Genomic DNA, 22815 nt, shown 5'->3' with positions numbered 1-22815 from the left:
GGACTATATGTACTCTTCAAAACCAGTCAAACAGCTAAGGTCGGTAATGACATAATTTTACCTAAATTAATATGTAGCCACTATAAAAGGCAATATTTGGGGTATATTTTCAGGCATGTTGAGGCCCAATATCATTATTTGCACTTCTAATGCCTTGATCTATGCTACCAATTAAAATTGGTGTAAACTGTATCTACAAAATGGAGGCTATACTTTTGCTTTGATTTTTTTTTTAAAGGAGTGGAGTAAAATTTTAGAAGGGATGTTTCAAAAAATTCAGCTAAGAAATATAGTGATGCTGCTTAGACTAAAGTACACTATGGGAAACCAACTTGCAATATGCAGATTGGCAGCCCATTGAAATCTAGCAACCAGGAAAAATTATAAACATGCTTGTGCTATTTTTTGTTTCTTGGGAAGAAGTAAATAGATAAAATATAAGAAATTAATCACTACAACAGAAGGGTGGCTTTCAAAGTACAGGGCATTACACTGAGAAGGAGTGCTATATCACAGCTCTGTTGAAGACACACATTGGCTCTGGAGGATTTAAAGGTGACCTGCACATTTTTACAATATTCCCTTGGTAGCATTATATGCTGAATGCCCCTAATAACCAGGCTAAAGATAAGCACTGAGTATATTATTAGTGTAAAATTTTCTTCTGTTCTTCTTAAGTCTCACTACGTCCAGCTCTGCTAGGATTGCTGACTCCTAACTCAGGCTTGGTCTAAATCTAAGACTTAGGTCAGTCTACCTGTGTCATTCACAGGTGTAAAAAATTCATCCCCTGAGAAATGTAGTTAAGACACCCAAGTCCCACTCTAGATGGAAGAATTCTTGGGTGGGGGAAGGGGAAAGGGAGGCGTGGATTAACTACAGTGTTGGAAAACCTCCTTACATCACTGTAGCAAGCAAGGGGTTATACGCAACTGCTACAGCTGTGCTGCTATAGTGTGGACAAGCCCTTAGCTGTGATGCCCTACCAGGCATTAAGTTCCTCACACTCCATCCACCAAGAAACCCTGCTGGACCATTCAGCTGGTCTCTGGCATTTAAATACCATTTTCAAAGCATATCATACACACAGTTTAAAATAGCATTTTGTAATGGCTGGCTCAGATGCTGAGCTGGTGCAAACTTGCATAGCTCTGCTGAAGTCAGTGGAAGTTCTTTAATTTACAAAAGCTGAGGATCTGGGTAAAACTTAGCAAAACCACACAATCTACTAATTAATGCGTGCATGCACCTGATCTTCCTCACCCTGACAGAACATTTTTATACAGGTAGATCCTCAGCTGGTGTAAGTTATCACAGCTCTACTGACTTAAACGGAGCTGTGACAATTGACACTAGCTAAGGATGTGACCCTAGATTTATATCTATGTCTTACAGAGCAGGAACCAGAAATGTGTGACTTGGTGCAACACAGCATGAAGAAGGGTTATGGTAGCATTTTCCGAAAGGCTCAGTGTTGGCCTAACTCTTCTCCCGCTGAAATCAATGGGAATTTTGCCCTTCAATGGAATCAGACTTAGGCCAAAACCGAATACTTTAGAAAATCCCACCCTCTATTTAAAATCACGTGTGCTGAATACTCTTTTTACCTGCTTTCTGAGGCAATCAGGGGACAACCCTATAGATGCCTCTTATCACAGCATAACTCTGTGGATCAATGGGGTACTCATGTGAGTAAAGGAAAAGGGATCTGGCTCAAGACGCCACTCATGAAAACTCAGATTTTGCACTCAGATATGTGTACTCATCTCTCACGGAAATAAATGGGTGAAGTTTGAATGAATAGGTGGCGACAGAATTTTGGTCCTTCATCAACGTAATCCAATTTTTAACATTTAACCGTAATTGTGAACTTTTGGTAAATTGGTTTAACAAAGCAAATACTTTTTTAAGAGTAAAGAAGAGTAGATAATAGCCACTATATAAGTATAGTGTATAGATAACCACTATATATAATCTTGACCCAATAAAAAGCTTAAATAAACATTATGTTCCAGTGCTGGTGGTGGTAGTTGTGAGGGAGGACCAATCTTTCAAAATGTTTTTAGTCAGTCCCGGAGAATCCTAGGCCCTTGTGATTGGAAGCTTTGTTTGTCAGACAAATAGAATACTATCCTTAAATTAAAGGATCCAACTCAAATGGCTGTGCAGCTAGATACGCCTTTGATTTTCCTTAGCTTCACTAAATCAAAAAATTTAATTTAAAAAATACCTAGAAGCCCAGCATAATTGCTAAGTTTAATGATCGTACTAGACTTCATTTTAATTTTTTTTTTAAATTCATAGTTTTGCGTTAGGGTAAAATTATGTTCTATGTCACTTAAAGCATTAATAGTTTTGCTTGCACTAAAAGTGCATTCTATATACAAAACCACACACAGTTTTTCCTTCACTTACCAAGAGGAGGTCCATGTGTCATTAGTATATCAATGCCCTCAGGGATAAGGTTCCACTTGTCCAGCAAAGACTGACCTCTGGGTAGGTTAAAGCCCCATCCATTAAACCATGGTGTCCTTTGGGGGAAAATAAGACAAACTGTCTCAGTCTGATACAGCAATCTTTTTCTTCCTTTGGAATTTCTAAATTGAAAATTTTTCTGTACTGTTTTGACCATCTCTCCTGTCTTTTTAAGATCACTCATGGAACAAAGCACATTCATCTTTGGAAGGGACTGTTCCCAAAACAAAGGGCTTTAATTTAAAAAAAAAAAAAAAAGTGCCCTAGCTGTAAATTTGGATCTAGATCAGGATCCCATCTTTCCTACAGTTTCAAGGGTATTCGACTCTGGGGCTTGGGTTTACCCATCATAAAGAAAGGACACAGTCAATGTGTTCAGATCTAGATCTTTGGGGGATGTCAGTTCCAGGATTTGGGTTTGGGCTCTTCTCTTACTTTAAGGTAAGCACCTAGACCGGGGTGGACAAACTATTGTCCAGGGGCCGTATCCGGCCCTCTAGATGTTTTAATCTGGCTCTTGAGCTCCAGCCGGGGAGTGGGGTCCGGGGCTTGCCCCGCTCTGCATGGCTCCCGGAAGCAGCAGCATATCCCCTCTCCAGCTCCTACACGTAGGGGCAGCCAGGGGCTTCCACACGCTGCCACCTCAGCTTCCACTGGCCGGGAACCGTGGCCAATGGGAGTTGCAGGGGCGACGCCCGTGGACAGGGCAGCGCGCAGAACCACCTGGCCGCATCTTCGCTGCTTGAGGTAAGTGCTGCCCAGAGCCTGCACACCAGACCCCCTCCTGCGCCCCAACCCTGATCTCCCTCCTGCCCTCCGAACCCCTCAATCCCAGCCCAGAGCACCCTGACCTCCTCATTTCTGGCCCCACCCCAGAGCCCGCACCCCCAGCTGGAGCCCTCGCCCCCTCCTGCAGGGAGTAGGGAAAAGAGAACCACCTACAGTGCAGGGTACCCTAATAGAAGATGGGAACACAGAAAAGTTGTACCTTCTTTGTGGCAACAGTCACAGGCCCTGTATAATCTATCATGGCTGTATCATGGTAAATTTCTCATAGACTAATCACACCTTAACACCACTGTATCTTACTCGTCATGTTTATTATCTCTAACATTAGAGCACTGTGAAATGATACAACATAACTGTAAGTGATAACCTTAAAAAGAAATTACACTCTTTAAAATACCTTAATACATATTTAATTCTGGGGACAAATGGGCCCTTGAGTTTTCTCCACCATAACAGTTACGAGGGTCTATTATAGAAGCCATCTGATTGAGAGAGACCGTCTTTTTATGGGGATGAAAGGAACTATAATATTTAACACAAATGTTTTTTCCTGGAAAGTTTTGCTATAAAATGTGAAAGCAAAATTGAGTAGTTCTGATGTTGAAATATAAAAGCTGTTATCAGATGTGAAATGCATGTTGTCAAGATAAAAATTATATCCTTACCTCTATTACCAACAACTTTTTAGGTTATTACAAGCAAAGGAATTTCAAATCCTCACTTGCTTTTCACCGTTTGTGCAGTTTTGCATTTCATGTGGCTTGGGCACTTAAACTAGTCAGTTTTACATTCTATTAGAGATGCTCTCAGACTAAAATCTGGGATCCAAGCAGCAAGCAAAGCAGGTCTAGATAATGGGCCTTCTCTAGATTTTTAGCTTCTCTTCTCTCAAGTTATGTACTACCACAGAGGTGGTGTCTTTCTGAATCACTACTCTGGAAAGGAACATTTAAATAGATGAAATCTGTTCTCATTAAAAAATGTAAAAAACCCTCAAGGAAATATTTATTTAAATGTTCAGTTTACAGTGAATTCAGCAAGACTTACATATCTCCACTGCGTAAATCATATCCTCACCCATCCCCCCCCCCCGGCATTTCATATCATACACACACCTATATTTGGGACTACATTAAACTGGCAATTTCCCTTTGAGATTATAAATCTACTTTTCATTTTCATAATTCAAATGTTTTGTTTTTATCAGAAGTTGATCTGAGGAGGATCAGTATTTACCCAGGGATTGGTATTCTGAACACCTGTTCAATCTACTGTATGTGAAATGGAAGGTTCTTTTGTCCTATAAAGATGACTCTGGTATAAGAGTTATGGGAACCTTTGCAGATACCAGATTCATTGAAAGGAACAATTTATAGTGTACAATAGACAGACCATCCTTCAAGTAGTCCCATACATAATAATGCATGTACATCAGGATTACTGGCCTTAGTAAAAGTTTGCAAGATTGCAGCCTCTGAGTTTACATATGGAAAGAAAACTTCTAGTTCCATTTAGGACTTAATCCTGCATTCGTTGAGGTCAATGACAAAACTCCCATTAATTTCAGCAGGGTTCAGAAAGTGAAGGCTGAATCTGGACTGGAATTTGTGTCCCTGAACTCTGCTGTGTCTGAACTTTTGTTTTTGCTATTCTTTTCCACTGCAATTAAGTTCAGTTTCTTGCTCACAGGTGTCTGAAACAAACAGCTAAATTAGCTAACTATCTTTCCTTTATTGTAATACTCTAGTTTCTAACATATGCAGATGATTACATTTCTCAGAGTTCCATTTTAAAATTAAAACATAATTTGGCTAATTTTTCAACTATTTAACAAACCATAGTCAAACTCTACTCTGACAAAACACACACACAGTGGAGGGGGTTGAATTTGTCACTATCAATTAATGATTCTTTACCCATTTCTCATGTTTCTCATGCAAAGAGTACTGTAGTAATGCCACAGTTATACCTGAAATGTAAAACCATAGCTGTTATCTTACTGGAGCTCTTTGGAGAATTATACATGCAATAAACCTAGATTGTGTGCAGTATTTTTTGTTCTTTAGCAGTGGGGGGAGAGGAGAAAGGGAATCAGAGTTCCAATGTAGTCTGCATTCACCAAAGACTTAATAATTAGCTGTGACTAACAGACACCACATGGGAACTAACTTGTAAGACAACTTCTCGCAAACCTCCCGAGTAGTGCCATGTGTGCATAGTATAAAGTGTAAAACATTCTCTTGAACACACTAAACATTTTCATAAGCAATTAATAAATATTGTATATGGGGGTGACAGAAAGAACCCCTGGGATGACAGAGATTTAAACTGCAATTCCTGGTGGAGCTATTTCAGCTTGAGTTTACTAATGCTTGTGCATATTCAATGAGAATATTGTGCCCTCACTCAGCAGAGTTATTCACTTGCCCTTTAGGCTGCCTCAAGTTTCTAGAGAGGTTGAAGCTTGTTAGAAGCACACACAGGAGAACTTGTTCAGAACAACGTTAATAAAAATGGGTTTCTGACACAGATTCAGGTTTAGCTGAGATCACAAGAAAGGTCATCCCGTTTTTGTACTATGCTGTATTGTAGTGCAGCCAAAACAAAGTTGATGTACTGTGAATCCCTTGAGTGGACCAATGAATAGCTGTTTACCCCCAACCATCTTGAAACATGTATAGTGAGTAAGAGGCAAAGACTGGACTAGGGGTAATATAATATTAAGTGCCTCTATTAGATTCCCTATTGCAAATACGTACAGTTTATTGCATGATTTATCTATTGCATGCCGAAACAGCAAGATCTAGTCATAACTGTTATACTTTTAAATTATTTCACAAAGAAGAAAATTAACTTGTACCGGTAGTTACCAACATTCCACACAATTTTCCTGGGCTGATTACTTGTTAAAAGAAATTTCCATAGCTGGGGGTGGAAGATACTTTTTTGGGGTTTGTTTTTTAAAGATTTCAATCAGTTTTCCTTACACAAGCCTTTGGTATGCTGAAGCACAGGACAAAATTGATTCTCAAGGTTGCTTAGTCAGTAGGACATATGATTAGACTCTTGACAAATTTGCAAGATTGGGGACCAAGTGAAAGTGACTAGTGGGCTCCTGGAAATAATAATGGTATACTTGATTTTTACGACATTTTCAAGAAAAGAAAGTAATTAGACTGCTGCGTAATACCATCCCTGGAGCCCAGAGCCAGAGTAAAACATGGGATTGGTAATCAGACATTACAAGTGATTTTGTCTGTGCATTTGGTGGGCCTGAACAAACCCTAACTTCCTCCTACACAATGTATGGAATGATATTGTCCTGCACATCAGACTAAGTTCAAGAGAACCTAATTTAACCACCGCTGGCTAGAATCATACTGCACTTCACAGCATCTTTCACATGCCATGAAACTGTCATAATTCCTGATCTCTGGCTCACCTGACAGCTCAACCCTCCCATGACTGCAAAACGTCCTTATCAATTAGAAATAGCAGTTATACTAGCACCAGATGTGTCACATTGAATATCCAGATGAAAGGCAGACACCTGGCCAATTTTTCTCTCCTCAGCTCTTGACTTCTTTGCAGAAGGCCAGCACTCTCCCCACAGATTTCTCTCCACTTGGCAATTTGGAAGCTACTTTTTCTGCAATTAAAAAGATGCTTTGCACTAGGCCACAAAACTTCTTCACACCCTGTACTGCAAGAGACACACACCTAACTTGACATAAAAGCAAGAGGGAGGGGAATTTTAATGACGAGACTTACATCCCCTTGCGGGTGCATGTGAAATCTGCCTAACAAGGAAAACAATTCCTTCTGCTGCCAAAACGCAGCGCAGGATTTGTTTCTCATCAGATTTCCTTTTCCCAAAATGATTCCACTGGGGGTCTATGTGGCAGGAAGTCAGGAGCTTCTGGGCTGTACCAGCACTCCCCAGAGGGAGCCTCCAAGCAGTGGCGCGACTGGAAGCCTCTAGGCAACAGGTGGGTGAGAAGCCAGCGGACAGCCAGGCTGTGGCTGAGCAGGCAGCCCAGGGGGCAGCTGCACTGTTGCTGGAGCCCCCTACCTACCCTGGTGACAGCCTGGCTTTCTTGCATGCTGGAGCCGTAAAATTGACAAGAGTGAGAGCCAACAACCAATGTAAGTAATGCAGTGTCTATACAGACACTGCATCACCCTGACTACACTGCCATAAGCCCTCTCGTGGTGGTGGAGTTATTATATCGGTGTAGTAGGGTGCTTACATTGGCGGAAGCAAGGCTGTAGTGTGTACACTGACATAATCAGGTTGATGTAAGCAGCCTGACATCAACTTAACTGTGCAGTGTAGGCCAAGGCTATGTCTGTTTTCTTTCCACAGGCCAATAGTGGGGGAAATGCCTAAAATCCATCTCCAAAGGAAACAGTTACACACAAGTAATAATGATGATGACGGGCTCTTTATTTTGGTCAGCACTTAGAGCAAACACACAAATGTGTGAGATTGCTAGGGAAGAAGATAGTAGTTCCATTTGTAGAACAAAAATGACAGAACAGAGCAGTAATAGGCATTCCCAGAATTGTTCAATTACAGAACTGCCCTATAAACACATCCTGAAAGTACCTATTTCAGTTTTACATTTAGGGTCTAATAGCGGAGAGTGTCCTGAACTGAACAAACTGTAAAGGGAAGATATGACCTTTATGCACAATAAAGAAGAGCCTTTCAATAAAAAACATACAGCTCATAAATGTTCGCTAAGGAGGAAAAGCACATGCAACTTTCTCCTTTTAATGAAACAACAGAGAGTGCCTCGTGGGAAGACAGAAAATTGTTGTAGAGAGGTGTGTATGTAGTGTAAGTAAAAACAAAATAAGTGGAAAAAAATAGTGTAAAATGGATTAAGTAAGTGCATTTTTAAAAGCCATCTATGAATTACAAGATAAGAGCTGTATAATTTAAAGACTTTTAACCCTGGAACTCAGCTCCATGGAACCTAATTTTGATTAAGCCCTTTTTTATAGCAAACATTGGGATATTATTTCATGATAGATACTGAAGCAGGCAATAAATAAGTGTGAAAATTTATTTAAAGAATAAATATAGTGTATTTCTCGCAGCTGTTTGTCGTAAGGATAGTCTTGTGACATAAAAACAAGTCTGAGAGTCAGGTGACTAGTTCTAGTCCCAGATCTGCTACAGACCTCCAGTGTGATCCTGGAGAGTCGCTTAACCCCTCAGTGCCTCATGTCCCTAAAATGAGGAATTACGTACAATGAGGCTAATACTGTCTAACCCAACAAAGATTGTGAGGTTTAATTCTTTAGGACTGCAATATTCTTTGTTTGTAAAGCACTTAGAGTACTTCATGTGACCACCGCTATGCTGGTGCACAATATTAGGATTATTTTAGTCATGTTGCTTTTGTAGACCTCTAGAATGAGCACATGCATGAAAAACTCTAATGCAGTCTACGGCAAAGAGTGATGGCATGTAAAATATAGAGGTACTTTGGCAGTCCTATTCAGCCAGTGCAATACTGCCTTTCAATCAGTTGGCCCAAATTTTCTCCTCCCTGGCTCTCTCACCCTATGGGGCAGAGTGAAAATGCCCTGGGATCTACACAAGCTATCAGCTTCTAGTTGAACTGTTCTTATTGAAGTAATATCAGAAAGCAGTCTCTGAGATGCCAGGACTCCTCGTTGTTTTTGCTGATACAGACTAACATGGCTACCACTCTGCAACCAGTTCAGCCGAGTTACTTTAGTTTTGTTTTTGTGGGGGACAAGGTGAAATGGGGATGGGGTCGACCATCTTTTTTTGAAGCGATGCTGATAACTCCAGAAAAGCTTTGGCCCACATCCTCTGGCCCAGCTGAGCTGTGCAATTCTAAACAAGGGATGGGAAGCAAAGATGTCAGTAAGTCCCTTTGCAGTTCCTGATCCTGTGGCAGACAGGCACTGGTCCTAGTTCCCAGAGACAGATAATGCAGCCTATTTCGAGCCATGCCCCTTCATCGGGGACAGGGAGGGGAGATTTGTGTAGAAGTCACTATACTGGCCCTATACCACCTGCGGATTCCCTTCTGACAGGAAATCCTCAACTGGCAAACTAAACCAGATTTAACTCTGCTTTGCACCGCCAGAGGGAGACATGGCAGACTTAATGGGGCTGAGGATCTGGGCCAAGATTTGGCAGTGGCTTCTCACAGTTTTTCAATTTTTAGATTGCCGTAACAAGACATGGTTTATTTAATTTTGAAAGCATATAGTGTACATGTGGTAGCTATTTTCTGCAATGCCTGACATCAGTATTTTACACTTTACTTTATGCTCCATTTTTCAAAACTGGATGCATGCAACTGCACACACAAAAATGTGTGTACATAATTTGTGTGTATTTACATGTGGAATCACAATGAGTTAGATGACCTCACAATGGAGTGATTTGCTGCACATCAGTGGTTCTCAGACTAGTATGGTCAGTGGAGTCTTTAGCTGTGATCCTAAGAATGAAACATTTAGAGATGCAATCAGTGAGTAACTGTGGTGTCTGAAAGGGAAATGGCCCACAACAGCATTTTTCTCTTACAAAGGAGCTTGCGTTTAAAAACAAAAAAAGCTAGCAAATGAGTGCACTACACAATTATATTTGCCACCATTAATTCAAGTATGAACTATGCTTCTTGCTTCAAATTGTTCTTGCTTCCATCCTCAGAACTGTATGAATTATTAAATGGATGTTTCAGGTTAGGTTCATTTCAAGTGAAGCTCTATACTTGAATTTGCAGCCCCACAGTCGAAAAAGAGAGGGCCAGATCCTCGTCTGCTGTAAAGTGGCATAGTTCCATTGAAGCCATTTGCTGATTTACAGCAGCTGAGCATCTGGCCTAGACTGTCTGTGGAGACAGAGCTTGGATTTAAGGATAGACATAGAAATGGATACACCTTTCAGTCCTTCGTATGAAAGGAAAAAGGTTTATTTCATGGGGAACTTCTCACACATCCTCAAACAGGTTCCTTCTCCCTATCTCCCAACAGTCTTCTGACTTGCTCCCTTCTTGGAGTCCCATCGTTCACTAACATGCTTCAAAGGGCATTTACTTTCAGTTCTGAAGATCTGTTTCAGGGCCATGTTTCCTCTGTGATGGGGCCCCAAACTATTTGCTCTACCATTCTCAGTCCTACTATACCATATATCAGGGGTGGGCAATCTGGCCCTTTAGACATATTAATCAGGCCCTTGAGCTCCTGCCAGGGAGCGGGGTCAGGGGCTTGCCCCACTGCATGCATGCCATGGCTCCGCATGGCTCCCGTAGCTCCCAAATGCAGCGCTACCTGGCCGCACCTCCGCATAGGAGCTGGAGAGGGGACATGCCACTGCTTCCGGGAGCTGCTTGAGGTAAGTGCCGCCTAGAGCCTGCACACTGACCCCTTCCTGTGCCCCAGCCCTGATCCCCATCCGGCCCTTTGAACCCCTCAGTCCCACCCCAGAGCCTCCTCCTGCACCCCCAGCTGGAGCCCTCACCCCCCGCCCCTACCCGCACCTCAACCCTCTGCCCCAGCCCAGAGCCCCCTCCCACACCCTGAACTTCAAATTTCTGGCCCCACCCCAGTGCCCACACTCCCAGCCAGAGCCCTCACCCCTTCCCCCACCCCAACCCGAATTTCGTGAGCATTCATGGCCCACCATAAAATTTCCATACCCAGATGTGGCCCTCGGGCCATAAAGTTTGCCCACGCCTGCTAAATATAGTATGTATCTCACTGGAGAACCACCACAGGGTAACAGAACTTGCATTTTTTTCACATTATCAGTGCCAGAGGCCAGCAGACAAGCATCTAGACACCACAACTGGTCTTCAGTGGTATGGAATAAAAGTGTGCAAGAAGAGAATGGAAGGAGGTTGTGTGGAGGAACATATAGTGGACTATCTGTGTTAGGGAGACTTTGAGGAACAGGGCCAGAAAGGCAGGAGACCAAGATGCTAACAATATCCTGGGGGATTACAGGGGGGAAAGAAAAGTGTAAAGTGGGAAGTAAAGAACATAGGGCCTGTTGAGGGCAGGAATTATGTAGGAGGGGAATACTGAACGAAATGGGGATATAAGGGGCACCACTGAGAAGCAGATGGGGGAGGAGAGAGGAGTAGCTTTGATAAGCATCTGAACACTTCATTGCTCATCTGAAAAGAAAATACTCTTTAAACCTTTTGAGGTTAAACCCTAAACTCTAATTATATTGCAATTTTATTTAGGGCTTTAGATAATGAGCTCTGGGAAGTATTTTAATATCCCAAAATTATGAACATAATTTCAAATTTGACTCTAGGGCTAATTTTACTCTACTTTAGAAAAGACTGTAGACTTAGTAAGAGTAAGAACGTCCAAATTTTGAATTCTACAACTCTGCACTTTCTATGTTGAATACAATTGCAATGCTCAGCAGTGCTACAAATATTTGAGGGCCTAAGTGTTACCATTTTAAATACAGATCTTTTCGTGGCCCTTTCTAAAAGATTGGGGCTGGAACCCTACCCCAGAGGTTGAATGCAAAATAAAATGAACATCCATGTTAGTAAGACACATCTGCCCAAACGTACAAGTGTGCACAAGAATGATCTTCGAGCATCCATGCAAGACCAAACATTTTGTGTGTGACTTATAAAAAGGGTCTGAGCTCCCCCAGCTGGATCTGAAGCAGTAGTTTCACCTTGGTAACCTTTTCCTAGCTCTGTAATAACATCACTGAAGTAAAAAAAACAAACAAACTTCATGTTTGTTTTGGCTCTGCTGAAAATACAATGGTTTGCACGGATAACATCGTGAGAAGTGCAGTATAAAAATCTTGATTAAATTAGGACAGAGCTCATTATGTAGATAGAAAGACTCTAGGAAAAGGGGTGGAGAAAGAGAAGAATCAATCTTTGATATCTGAAAAGGTCAAAATCTGCAAGGAGATATATCTAATAGTTTCTAAAAGCACAGTACAAACAGAAAACAATAACTTTTATAAAATACGTTTAAAAGGCAGCTAACCTTTTAACTTTATTTCAATTTGTTACAAAACAAATTTGGCCAAAATCTGAACTGGTGTAACAGATACAACTCCACTGAAAGTAAAGGAGTTGTGCCTGTTTGCACCAGTAGTGAATTTGAACCAGTGTTTCCAAGGAGCAGTCTCTGGAAACTTGTGCTTTTCAATGCTGTTTAAAACGTTTCTTTAGCAACGTAGAGTGTCTAATATCCCTGCATTATTGAGAGCCTGAACTGGCCAGAAAACAATGGGATTGTTTATTCAATATTAAATGCTGAAGGTCACAAACAAGATGAATGCCAGGTGCATATTTTTTATACACTGCTCCAGTTCCTTCACACGTAACTGTACACATATGCATGCACATTCCTACTAACCTATGTAACTTAATACATCAACGTGATGGATTAACATTTTCCCAAAGGAGTAATTTAGGGCCTGATCCCTCAGCCCCTCCATACATGTAACACCAGCTGAGTTTAATGGAAGTGCTGAATGAGGGCGGGCTTTCATGATCCAGCCAAACCTTATTTACTCTTTATGAGTGAAATTCACTCCTGTGCCTAGGGATGAATTTCACCCTCTTGGTGTGGCCCACTGGAAGACTAGACATTGGAGGGAAGTGGGAGGTCCTGGAGGCACTGCATAATTGTGTGAGAAAGGAAGAGACAACTGAGGGGATATTAGGAAGGTATGCTGGTTTCTTCACACTGAGGATCACTGATGTTCCTTTTATTATATGTAATGGTGCCTAGCTAAATTGGTCATTGTGCCTTACATGCAAATACTGAAAAAAAGAAAAGAAAAAAATTATAAGATGTTCATGGTGAAGAAATGGGACTGTTGATGGCCCAAAGGCAATGGAGAGAGGGAACTGGGGGCGTACTGAAGATATGGAAAGACTACGGAGGAAGCCTCAGATAGCTCTGATAGTTCATAAGAATTAGGAATTGCTATACTGGATCAGCTCAACGGTCCATGTAGTCCAGTATCCTGTCTCTGATTGAAGCAGCCAGTACAACCTACTAAGAAAGATATAAGAAACTCTGCATGAGGTAGGTGAAGCTTCCGCAAGCTGGAGGTTAGTTTATGCCCTGAAGCATGCATCCAAAGCCCTTGTTCATGTTTTAATATGTATTACAACAACTCTGAAGATTCTTATCATATATACATTCAGTCTTTCTGTGAATCCTTTTATGCTCTTGACTTTAATCACACATCTTGTGGCAATGAGTTCCATGGGCTAGAAACAGTGTTCCTTTCATCCATTTTGAATCTGCCACCTTTTGATTGCATTGAATGTTTCAGTATTATGAGATGGAATGAACAGAGATCACCAACCAGATCAGCACCAGAGCCCTGACCACGGGAGGGTGCTTGGTAACCGGAGTTGAGTGCACTGTGCACCACACAGGATTTCTGGATTCTTCACCCTCTCTCTCAACCTTTTGAGGCAATGCCCAACTCTGTTGCAGAGCTGTCTAGGGTCAAGAGTCTCAAATTCTTTTTCCTATAAGTGACTGCAATGTCAGCAGTATCTCTGCAGATGCAAAAGATAATACACTGCTCGCTCTCTCTCTCTCTCTCTCACACACACACACGTGCGTGCACACATCCTCCTGAGCACAGTCAGCTCTACAAAGGCAGTCATAAATCTGTTTATATCCTCACTAACAAATAAGGAATAGCATTGCTGACAGGAAATTCAGTGACATCACAATGTAAGCCAGGGTGCAAACTCAAGTCCAGCATGCTGGCCAGGGAAGAGAGACAATAGCTGGGTTATGAAGAGGGAATAGCACTTTTTTCAATTTGCTGTTACTCTAAAGAAAACCTTCTGAAAAGAGAATGGACTTTCCACTTAGTGTACTTACAGTCACGACTATGATCTGCCTCACATGCAACATGACTTAACGCACAATGGCAATAAAACTCAACAGGAATTTTAGTCTCCTAGAGCAGTTTCTCAAATGTTTTGTGCTGGCGACCCCATTTGGACTTAAAAAAAAAAAAAATAGTCATCCCCAATCGAAAAAATCACGACCTCCTACCTTCAGCTCCGTAGGGCTCAGGGCAGGGGCTCCAGCACCCTTTGGGGCACAGAGCTCCAGCTCTGCTGACCCCATCGAAACGGAATCACAACCCACAGTTTGAGAACTGCTATCCTAGAGTAAAACTGGGGTGAGTGGAGAGAGCAGAAAGTTAAAGTGAAATAACAAAGCTTCTACAATGTAACTTCAGAGCAAGGTTAAAACTTAGTGCTGGGGAAAATCTTTTAATATTTAAAATAAATTGACAATTAATTAAAATATTTGTGTTTTGTTTTAATGATGACTGTTAGTAACTCTGCTCCTTCTCAACTGCTAGCTCTAAATCTAACAACTTTCAAGACTGAGCCCCAATTTTTCCTATCATGGTACTGATCCTACACCCACTGACTTCAGTGAAGGACGATGAAGCTCCGTAGCAGTGCAAAATGCAGATGAAATGAGAATATCTATCCTTCTGCATTTTGTATTTCTGTATTTTAACAAAGTTATATTTAGTAAGAGAGAAAGTTTGTGACCTCCCATGCCAAGTTTCAGCTTAGAGTAAGTTTTTACAGACAAGCTATAAACTAGAGCCCTGCGTGGGACTTTTAAAATCCTGCTCCCACTATTATGGCAGAGGGTTCTGTGGGATCCCAGGCCTGCTGCAGGGCTCTACTATAAGTCCCCGAATTAGGAGTTCATAATGGAAAGGCAGACTGACATTTAACTAGAGTGGTGCTTATAACAACAGCTTTTACATTCGTGTTTTCTGGGAGGCTGAATGACCATAAAGTTAACATGCTGTATTTTCTGGTAATAAAAATCTGTTGAAAACAAAAGGTCATTTTATTTTATAACGTAAAAAGGAATTAGATTTGTATTGTATGGCCACGACAGTATAGGGACAATTCTTAGAGGAGAAGTTGATATGTCAGGTGGCTGGGATTTTTTGTTTTCAACTCTTTAACCATGTTGTAAAGGTTTGCAGGTCATAACCTGTAGTCACCTATTGCTATACACTATAGATTTTAATACAGGTTCCCAACTTCAGACAATCTGATGTGATAAAAATCTGAAACTTACAGTAGCCCATTATATGGGCAAACTATTCATTTTATATTCACCTCCTTGTTGTGTCAGTGCAGAGGTCATCTAAAGAGGGGGGTCTAATTAATCAAGCTGTCAGAGCCAATGAGGAGGAGCATGCTAATAGGACTTCTATTTCACCCAGGAAAGCAGCGGTCTGACAGGAACTAGAAAATATGGCCTTGGTGTTGCTGTTTATTAGCAGTGCTGAGATCAGTGGTAATGGGAGCCAAGCATCTTATGTTTGATAAAGCGCTGAACGTCAAGAACCAGCAGCAATCAGAAATTAGACTGACAAGGGCAAGACTCGCACAATATTAGTAGTTGATAAATACAAAACGAGGTTTGGCGAGGGACACATATGAAAACATATTGTGAACTACCCTGGGCACGTGCATGTTCAGATAGAAGGAAAGTGAGTCAAAAAACTGCCCAAGACCAGTCTCCCCCCACCCCATTGATTGCTTATAAAACTGGATTTCTTCCATATGCTTCAGCGCAGATGGCTGGACAAGGTGACCTCTTGAGGTCCCTTCCAGCCTGACATTTCTATGATTTTTACACACACACCTGCACCCACCACAGTAAGGGGCCTGACCCAGGGAAAAGTAGTGTAGGCAGAGCTCTACTGCAATCAATGGTACGAGTCTCACTGACTTCGGGAAAGGGGCGGGGGCAGGATTTCACCCCTTCTCTATTGCCCTCATGTAAAAAAGCTGATTTTTTAAAAAAACTAAATCATATGCCCACATCAAAAAGGAATACTAGCATATCTAAAAGTGCCTGGATGTGAGGCACAAGAGATGTTCACAGATATTAGGCGAGCACTGGACTCATGTTAGCAGCAGCAGCATTTGCTGTGTGTGTGATATGTAAAGTTTGACATTAATTATTTTAGTAATGCACCCCTATGTGAGTCCTCAATCTGCAGTGTATTTTATACTTCAGGCCAGGGTAGTTTTTTTTATAATTAACTACTTTCTCAAGACTTTTTAATTAATTTTTTTTTACAAGACCATTATTTCCAAATGGAGAGAGAGCAAGCGAGCGCATTAAATAGCCTTCTCAACAGAGAGGCACATGGATTCACAATTGCATTGGATAATATAATCAAAATCCTGCCCATAGTAACATCCTTTGGCAAGGTTTAAGCCAAATGCCTAGCACCAGAAAAAAGATACATGCTGCAGAGGACAAACATGAGACATTGTTGGGATATAAAACTCAATTGAGAAAGGGAAGTAGACTGAAACTTCTGTGTTGAGAGAGGAAGGCTCTAATGTTTATGGCTGCTAGTGTGGATCCAATTATCTTCATCCTGAATTGCCCCCCCCCCGAGAATACTCTATTGTCTGGATCTTCCTTTTGGAGCCAGCCATAAACATTTGTCATCCGAGGTTGCAGAATCAAGTTCTGTAGCCTCTAACTGATGTGACCCAGCTGAAGGCAGCTGAGCACAACCTCTGTTGTGACAATGAACAAGGGTACAAGTTAGTTCCCACTCTAATAGCGGCTGCTGTGATGTGGACACCTGTCCAGTATTAAGTGGATTGAAACAGTAAAACTTCTACATAAGCCAAAGCCGTCATCAGATGGTAACAGCTTTTGTGCAGGGCTCATCTGGGCTAGATTTGAACTGATGACCTAGAAATAAAGTATTAAGCCATGCTTAAATGAAGCATTTTTTGTAATAAACAAATCTGAAGGATCTTCCACTGTTCATGATGTCCTTTTGGAAATGTTAAAATAAAATTTACCTCTTATACCCTTACCAGTTTTATACTACTTATTTTAACATACATTACACTCATCGCCTTTATCTTATGGCACACTAGCCAATTTGGCTTTCCTGTTTTTACTCTCTGATTTTCTTGAATACCACAACTGACACCAGAGCAATTCTGGGAATGGGTTTTGAAAATTACCACATGCATCTTTTGTAAGCAACCTCTGCAGCGGTTTAAAAAAACCAAAAAACAAACGAACAAAAAAACACAACCTAAATATTGCTGGGTCAGACTTTAAGAGTGGCTGTGGGGTTCATTTTTACATTGCTCAGTGGCAGAAATGTGGTAAAAAAATATGTATTTTAACTCCAAACACTGTTCTTCACCAGATTATTACAACTGTAAAGTAGGTCAAAAATTTGAAACTATTTTAACCAACAGTGTCCTTTTAGAGTGCACTTAAGAGTTTTTTCCCCTGTTCTTGAAAGCTTAGTGATCTTATCACTCTGCTGCGTCATTCAATTAATATGAACTAACCAGTCTATTATTAAATTATAACTCTAATGGGCCAAATTTTGCCGTTACAAAATCCCTAGGAATATACTGAGCCAGAGCTTCAACTGGTGTAAATTGGTGTAGTGCCGTATAGACTTCACGTATATAGCCTACACTTTGTGACTGGCTAATCAAAACTAAGGGCATAATTTAACTCTACAAAGTAAAGAACCCATGGCAGTATATGAAAAGAACAGAGGATGTCTTTGCCAACATCCCTACCCCCGAACGATAGGCTCTGGTGTCCAAGACTATATGTAAATTATTGTGGAGTACATAATGGCTGCCCATTTTGCTGCCCTCTTGCCTGACTAAAGATGCCATGAACCAAAGTAACCGAGAATTCCATCCCTTGAAAAATATTCATTTCATGCCTGGGTTTTTTATAATGCCACACTTTGTTTACTATATTTGTTTAGCCTGAGTGTGACCAAACCAATCGTTTCTTCAAAGGCTTCATAAAAATGCCTTCTTCAGATTGCCTGCTTACCTTTCCAGGGCTATTGTGGTTTTAAAAGGAAAAAGGAATCTTCACCTTAATCCCAATGACATTGCTATAGGAACCTTATTTACAGTATGAGAAAAAAATTCCTTTCTTACAGCCTCATTAAATCTAAGCCTCATTTAACTAGTGGGACATTTTTACAATGGGCTTACTGACATACTGTGATAAATGGGTGTATAACATCCTTCAACAATAGCCATGGCCTTAGCCATAACCACAATGTGTATAAACACTGCATCGGGTTTAACAATGCACAGTCCTGAATAGTAGGAAGTAAAGTAAAACAGAACACAAACATTTTTACTAATCCTCCCTCCCCCTCTTTTTGGTGGGAAAAGGAACATCCACCAAAAAATTATGAGAATTAAAAAGCTGAAGTTTCTAAAAAGTACAGGAGGCCTTTGAAATCCTGACCCAGGCAGGAAGCTTTCCTGAAATTTGATTCTTTTAAGATAAGAGTTGGCAGCAAGATGAAAGCAGCCCTACCCTTCTTCTCCTCCTCCTCCTCCCCTTCCCCCCCCATGTCATAGAAATGAATGGAACTGGCTTATGAATACATGCAACTCACCCACCATTCACGAGCCACACAGGTGCCTATTTGTCCTGAAATATCATAGAATCATAGAATATCAGGGTTGGAAGGGACCTCAGGAGGTCATCTAGTCCAACCCCCTGCTCAAAGCAGGACCAATCCCCAATTAAATCATCCCAGCCAGGGCTTTGTCAAGCCTGACCTTAAAAAAACTTCTAAGGAAGGAGATTCTATCAGTATTAGGTTACTGTGCAAATCAAAATAACTGTTAGCCAGCATGAACTTGATCCAAGAAAACAATGAGGGCCAGAGTAAGGTTTTTAGAGAGTTTTAACAAACTTTACAAACTTCAGTGTAATGCATGGAATTAGAGGACTTCTCTGTGGGGACTGCGCTTTCAAAACACTGGGCACCTTTGCAATGCATTTATCACTTGCTGTGGAAACGGAAGGCGGCCAGGGGTGCCATAATTATACTATGAACTAAAGTTTATTTATCCATCTCAACTGCTTTCCTGCTCATATCTGGCCTCTTATTTAATTTAATATAAAATATCACAATGCTGGACATGGTGAAGCTACAGTGTTTACACGGGAGACTACACTCTGACATTCTGTCTAAATGAAATTTCCCAGTTGTCCCAAACACTTTTTATCTTGCTTCCATGCTAGCAGTTTGAAATGTCACTACATACTGTCACAATGACAAATGAGCAAAGGACTAGAAAACCATCTTGCTGGTTCCCCCAGTGAAGCAAGCCTGGGAAATGTGAAAACATATTTTGCATGCTGGCTTTTGGTTCACCCCCAAACCTTAAAATGTAACTGAGACAAGTATTAGGACTTGGCTTCATTCAAAAATCTGGTTAGGAAAACACCAGAAAATATGAATATGCTAAGGGCTCAATCCTGTAAATTACTTCTACCTTACTGCCGTGAGTAGTCTCATTATTGCAGTAAAAACAACGCATCAGTACTAAGAGTTCAAATGATTGATCCATAAGTGACCTTATTAGGTACTGTAAATTACTTAGACTGAGTCTTGGGTAATCAGATATGAATGAAAAATTGAAGAAAGCCCCTTCTACGAAACTTATGTTTCATAAACAAATGCACTGTGGCTAGATTCTGCTTCCACTGAAGTCCATGGGAGATATGCTGGCAGAGAGGAAGGCAGGGATTTCATGTGACCCATACACAACCTTTATGTTACCCTGGCTATAGCATGGGCTATACTGATTGTGGACTTGAAAGCAACAATATTGAATATTTTATGAGAAGTTTGTCAAGAGCCCTAAGAGCAATATAATGGCTGCTTTCTTATAAGCACTGCACAAGTTCAGTAGAAAATAATCTGAAAGGTCTGCAGAATTTCCAGGTATTGATACATAATTTTGTTTTAGGTGTCAGATTTTATATATATCTACCATATTAGTTACCATTCTGAACTGGGATGAGGTCAGACTGTATCATGAATATCTGGATCCAAGTTTTCTGACATTTTGAACTAGAATTCTTCAGTAGAAGTTGTGCTACTTTTTAAGAAAACTGTTTCAGAAGGGTTTCTCATGGAGTTAACTATTTCAAGCAGCTGTCTCTATTGCTCTTACATTGACAGCATTCAAGTGACTAATTAAGTAACTAATTTAGTTTGTCTTTTTGAGATCAAACTGTGTTGGTCTTCATTCCTATTTGGAAGGATTTAATCTTTAGGGGGAAAGAAAAAAACAAAAAGACTTTTAAGGTGAAATCCTGGCCCCACGCAGTTAAGGAGAGCTCTGTCATTGACTTCAGTGGGGTCTGGATTTCACCTCTGGAATGTTTTCCACAATCAGTGTATGATGTTGAACTCCTATTTTCCCCATGCAAAGGCAACCAGCATTTTAAAAAACAAATCACTGATCCACTGTCATTGGCTTCAGTCCTGCAAACACTTAAGCTGATGCATAACTTTACTCACATGTGCAGTTGCTTTGAAACCAATGGGACTATCTGCACATGTAAAGTTAATTATGGGTGTAAGTACTAGCAGGACTGGGGCCTTAAATAGCGAAACTGGTCTAAACCTTTTATGTATCACATTCCAGCTGTAGTCAAGAAAATAAATGGCTGAACTTGACTGAAATATCTCAGTCCTTAATCAGGGCAGAGCTTCAGCTAACTTAATAAACTAGTCCGGTTTTCTTTGAGTTCCGCCTGACTAAGGTTTTTAGGTGAGGGACTAATTCTAAAGCCCACTGACATCAATGGGCTTTGGATCAGGCTCTGGGTGGCCAGATATACAAAAGTACTTCGGCAGCTAGCTGCCAAATGGGATTTTCAGAGGGTCTCAAACTTCATTGCACAGCAGCCCCCTTCTGACAGCAAAAATTACTACATGACCCCAGGAGGGGGGACCGAAACCTGAGCCCTGGGTGGGGGGCCAAAGCAAAGCCCAAGGGCTTCAGACATGGGCAGGGAGTCTGTAACCTGAGGGCTTCAGCCCTGGGGCCCCAGCAAGTCTAACGCTGCCCTGCTGACCCCATTAAAACGACCCACTTTGGGATCCTGACCCACACTTTGAGAACCGCATTCTAACCTGCTTAGGCACTTTTGAAAATCCCAGGAGACACCTGTCTGCATCTTTAGGTGCCTGTACACCTCAGTAAATCTGGCCCTGGGTCATCAACAAAGACTCTGGACCAGATTCCCAGCTGAGTTATGCCCATTTACACAAGCTGAGAATCACAACCATCTTGGTTATTTTTCAATCAGCTTAGTTTCCCCCTTTCCTTGACCCTATTTCTGACCCCAAAGCATACCGGCCTGACATTTTGTTAGACACCCTTCATTTTGTCAGGCTTTGTACCTTTCTTCCCCTCTCTCTCTCAAACATTTGGGAGTTCTCTACTTATTAGCAGTAGACATCCATGATAAAACACAGAACACCCTCCCCCCCCACCTCTACTGATGTTATATGGATGTTTTAATGGAACTGAGCTCAAGCTGTAGGAAATGGTGATTCCAAACCGGAGTTGCTACATAATATGACCACAGTAGCATTTCTTTTAAAAACTATAGACAGAAATACTGTTCTTCCTAAAGGGGAATGGAGCAAATTATCAGAAGCTTTCACTTACCTCGCTCACCCAATGATACTTTTCTATTGCAAATGATACTCTCAGTGGAATTCATTTAAGAAGGAATTGTTGCTATAGGGTAACTATAACAGATAATATGGTATTATGCTAGCACAATATCTTTATAGCAGACTGATGACAGAATTCTTTTTTAAAAAGTAGAGTGTTTTTAAGATCTGGTAAAAAGAAAACGTGCACAGATTCTTCTTGACTGACGGAACATAAGAATGGCTATACTGCGTCAGGACAGTGGTCCATCTACTTCAGTATCCTGTCTTACAACAGTGGCCAGTGCCAGATGCTTCAGAGGAAACAAACAGAACATGGCAATTTATTGAGTGATCCATCCCCTGTCATCCAGGAAGATCTCCGTTGATGCTGGCAGGTTAAATATCATTCTCAGCTTCTGGAAGTTTGGTCCTAGAGATGTGTCGTCTTTCATAAAACAATACATCACTATTACTACACTTACTGAACCTCATCTGAAGCCGATGGGAATCTCTCAGCTGACTTCAATGGGTTTTGGATTAGACCCATCATGTATATTTGTATATAATGTAAATGTAATCTGCTTTTTGTATTCTTTATGGCCTAGCTTTCATTTATTCTTCAAAAACTAAAAATCTTAAATAATATTAATTCCAGTTCAATATCCTATGTTAATTAGGAACTATTAAGCATATAGTTTAAAAGTGGGTATCTGTAATAACCCTTACTGGGCCACCATATCATAATAGTGGGGAGTGTCATATGTTGGGCACAAAGCACAGAGAGTCAAGACTTCCAGGTTCTGGTCCCAGTTCTGACTAATTATTGGGATGAAACCTTGGCCCCACTGAGGTCAATAGGAGTTTTGCTGTTGATTTCAATGGGATTGGATTTCACCCTAGCTGACTACTGGCAAGGCACTTCACATTTTTGTGCTTTTGTTTATACATCTGTAAACTAGGCATAACAACAACTACCTGGCCTCTGA

At 41.0% G+C, this 22815-nt stretch overlaps 1 protein-coding gene across 2 annotated transcripts in view; it reads right to left on the bottom strand.

Moving 5' to 3' along the window:
• The window catches only part of MPPED2 (metallophosphoesterase domain containing 2), a 131915-nt gene that overhangs the window by 6602 nt on the left and 102498 nt on the right, over positions 1 to 22815 (bottom strand). For both annotated transcript variants that reach the window (XM_048854840.2, XM_048854841.2), the window contains exon 5: positions 2416 to 2531. In XM_048854840.2, the coding sequence (XP_048710797.1) occupies positions 2416 to 2531 (116 nt within the window). The remainder of the gene's footprint in view (positions 1 to 2415; positions 2532 to 22815) is intronic.

Source organism: Caretta caretta, chromosome 6, assembly GCF_965140235.1.
Source record: "Caretta caretta isolate rCarCar2 chromosome 6, rCarCar1.hap1, whole genome shotgun sequence".
NCBI lineage: Eukaryota > Metazoa > Chordata > Testudines > Cheloniidae > Caretta > Caretta caretta.
The sequence above is the reverse complement of the archived record's forward strand: the minus strand, read 5'-3'. Positions and strand labels throughout refer to the sequence as shown.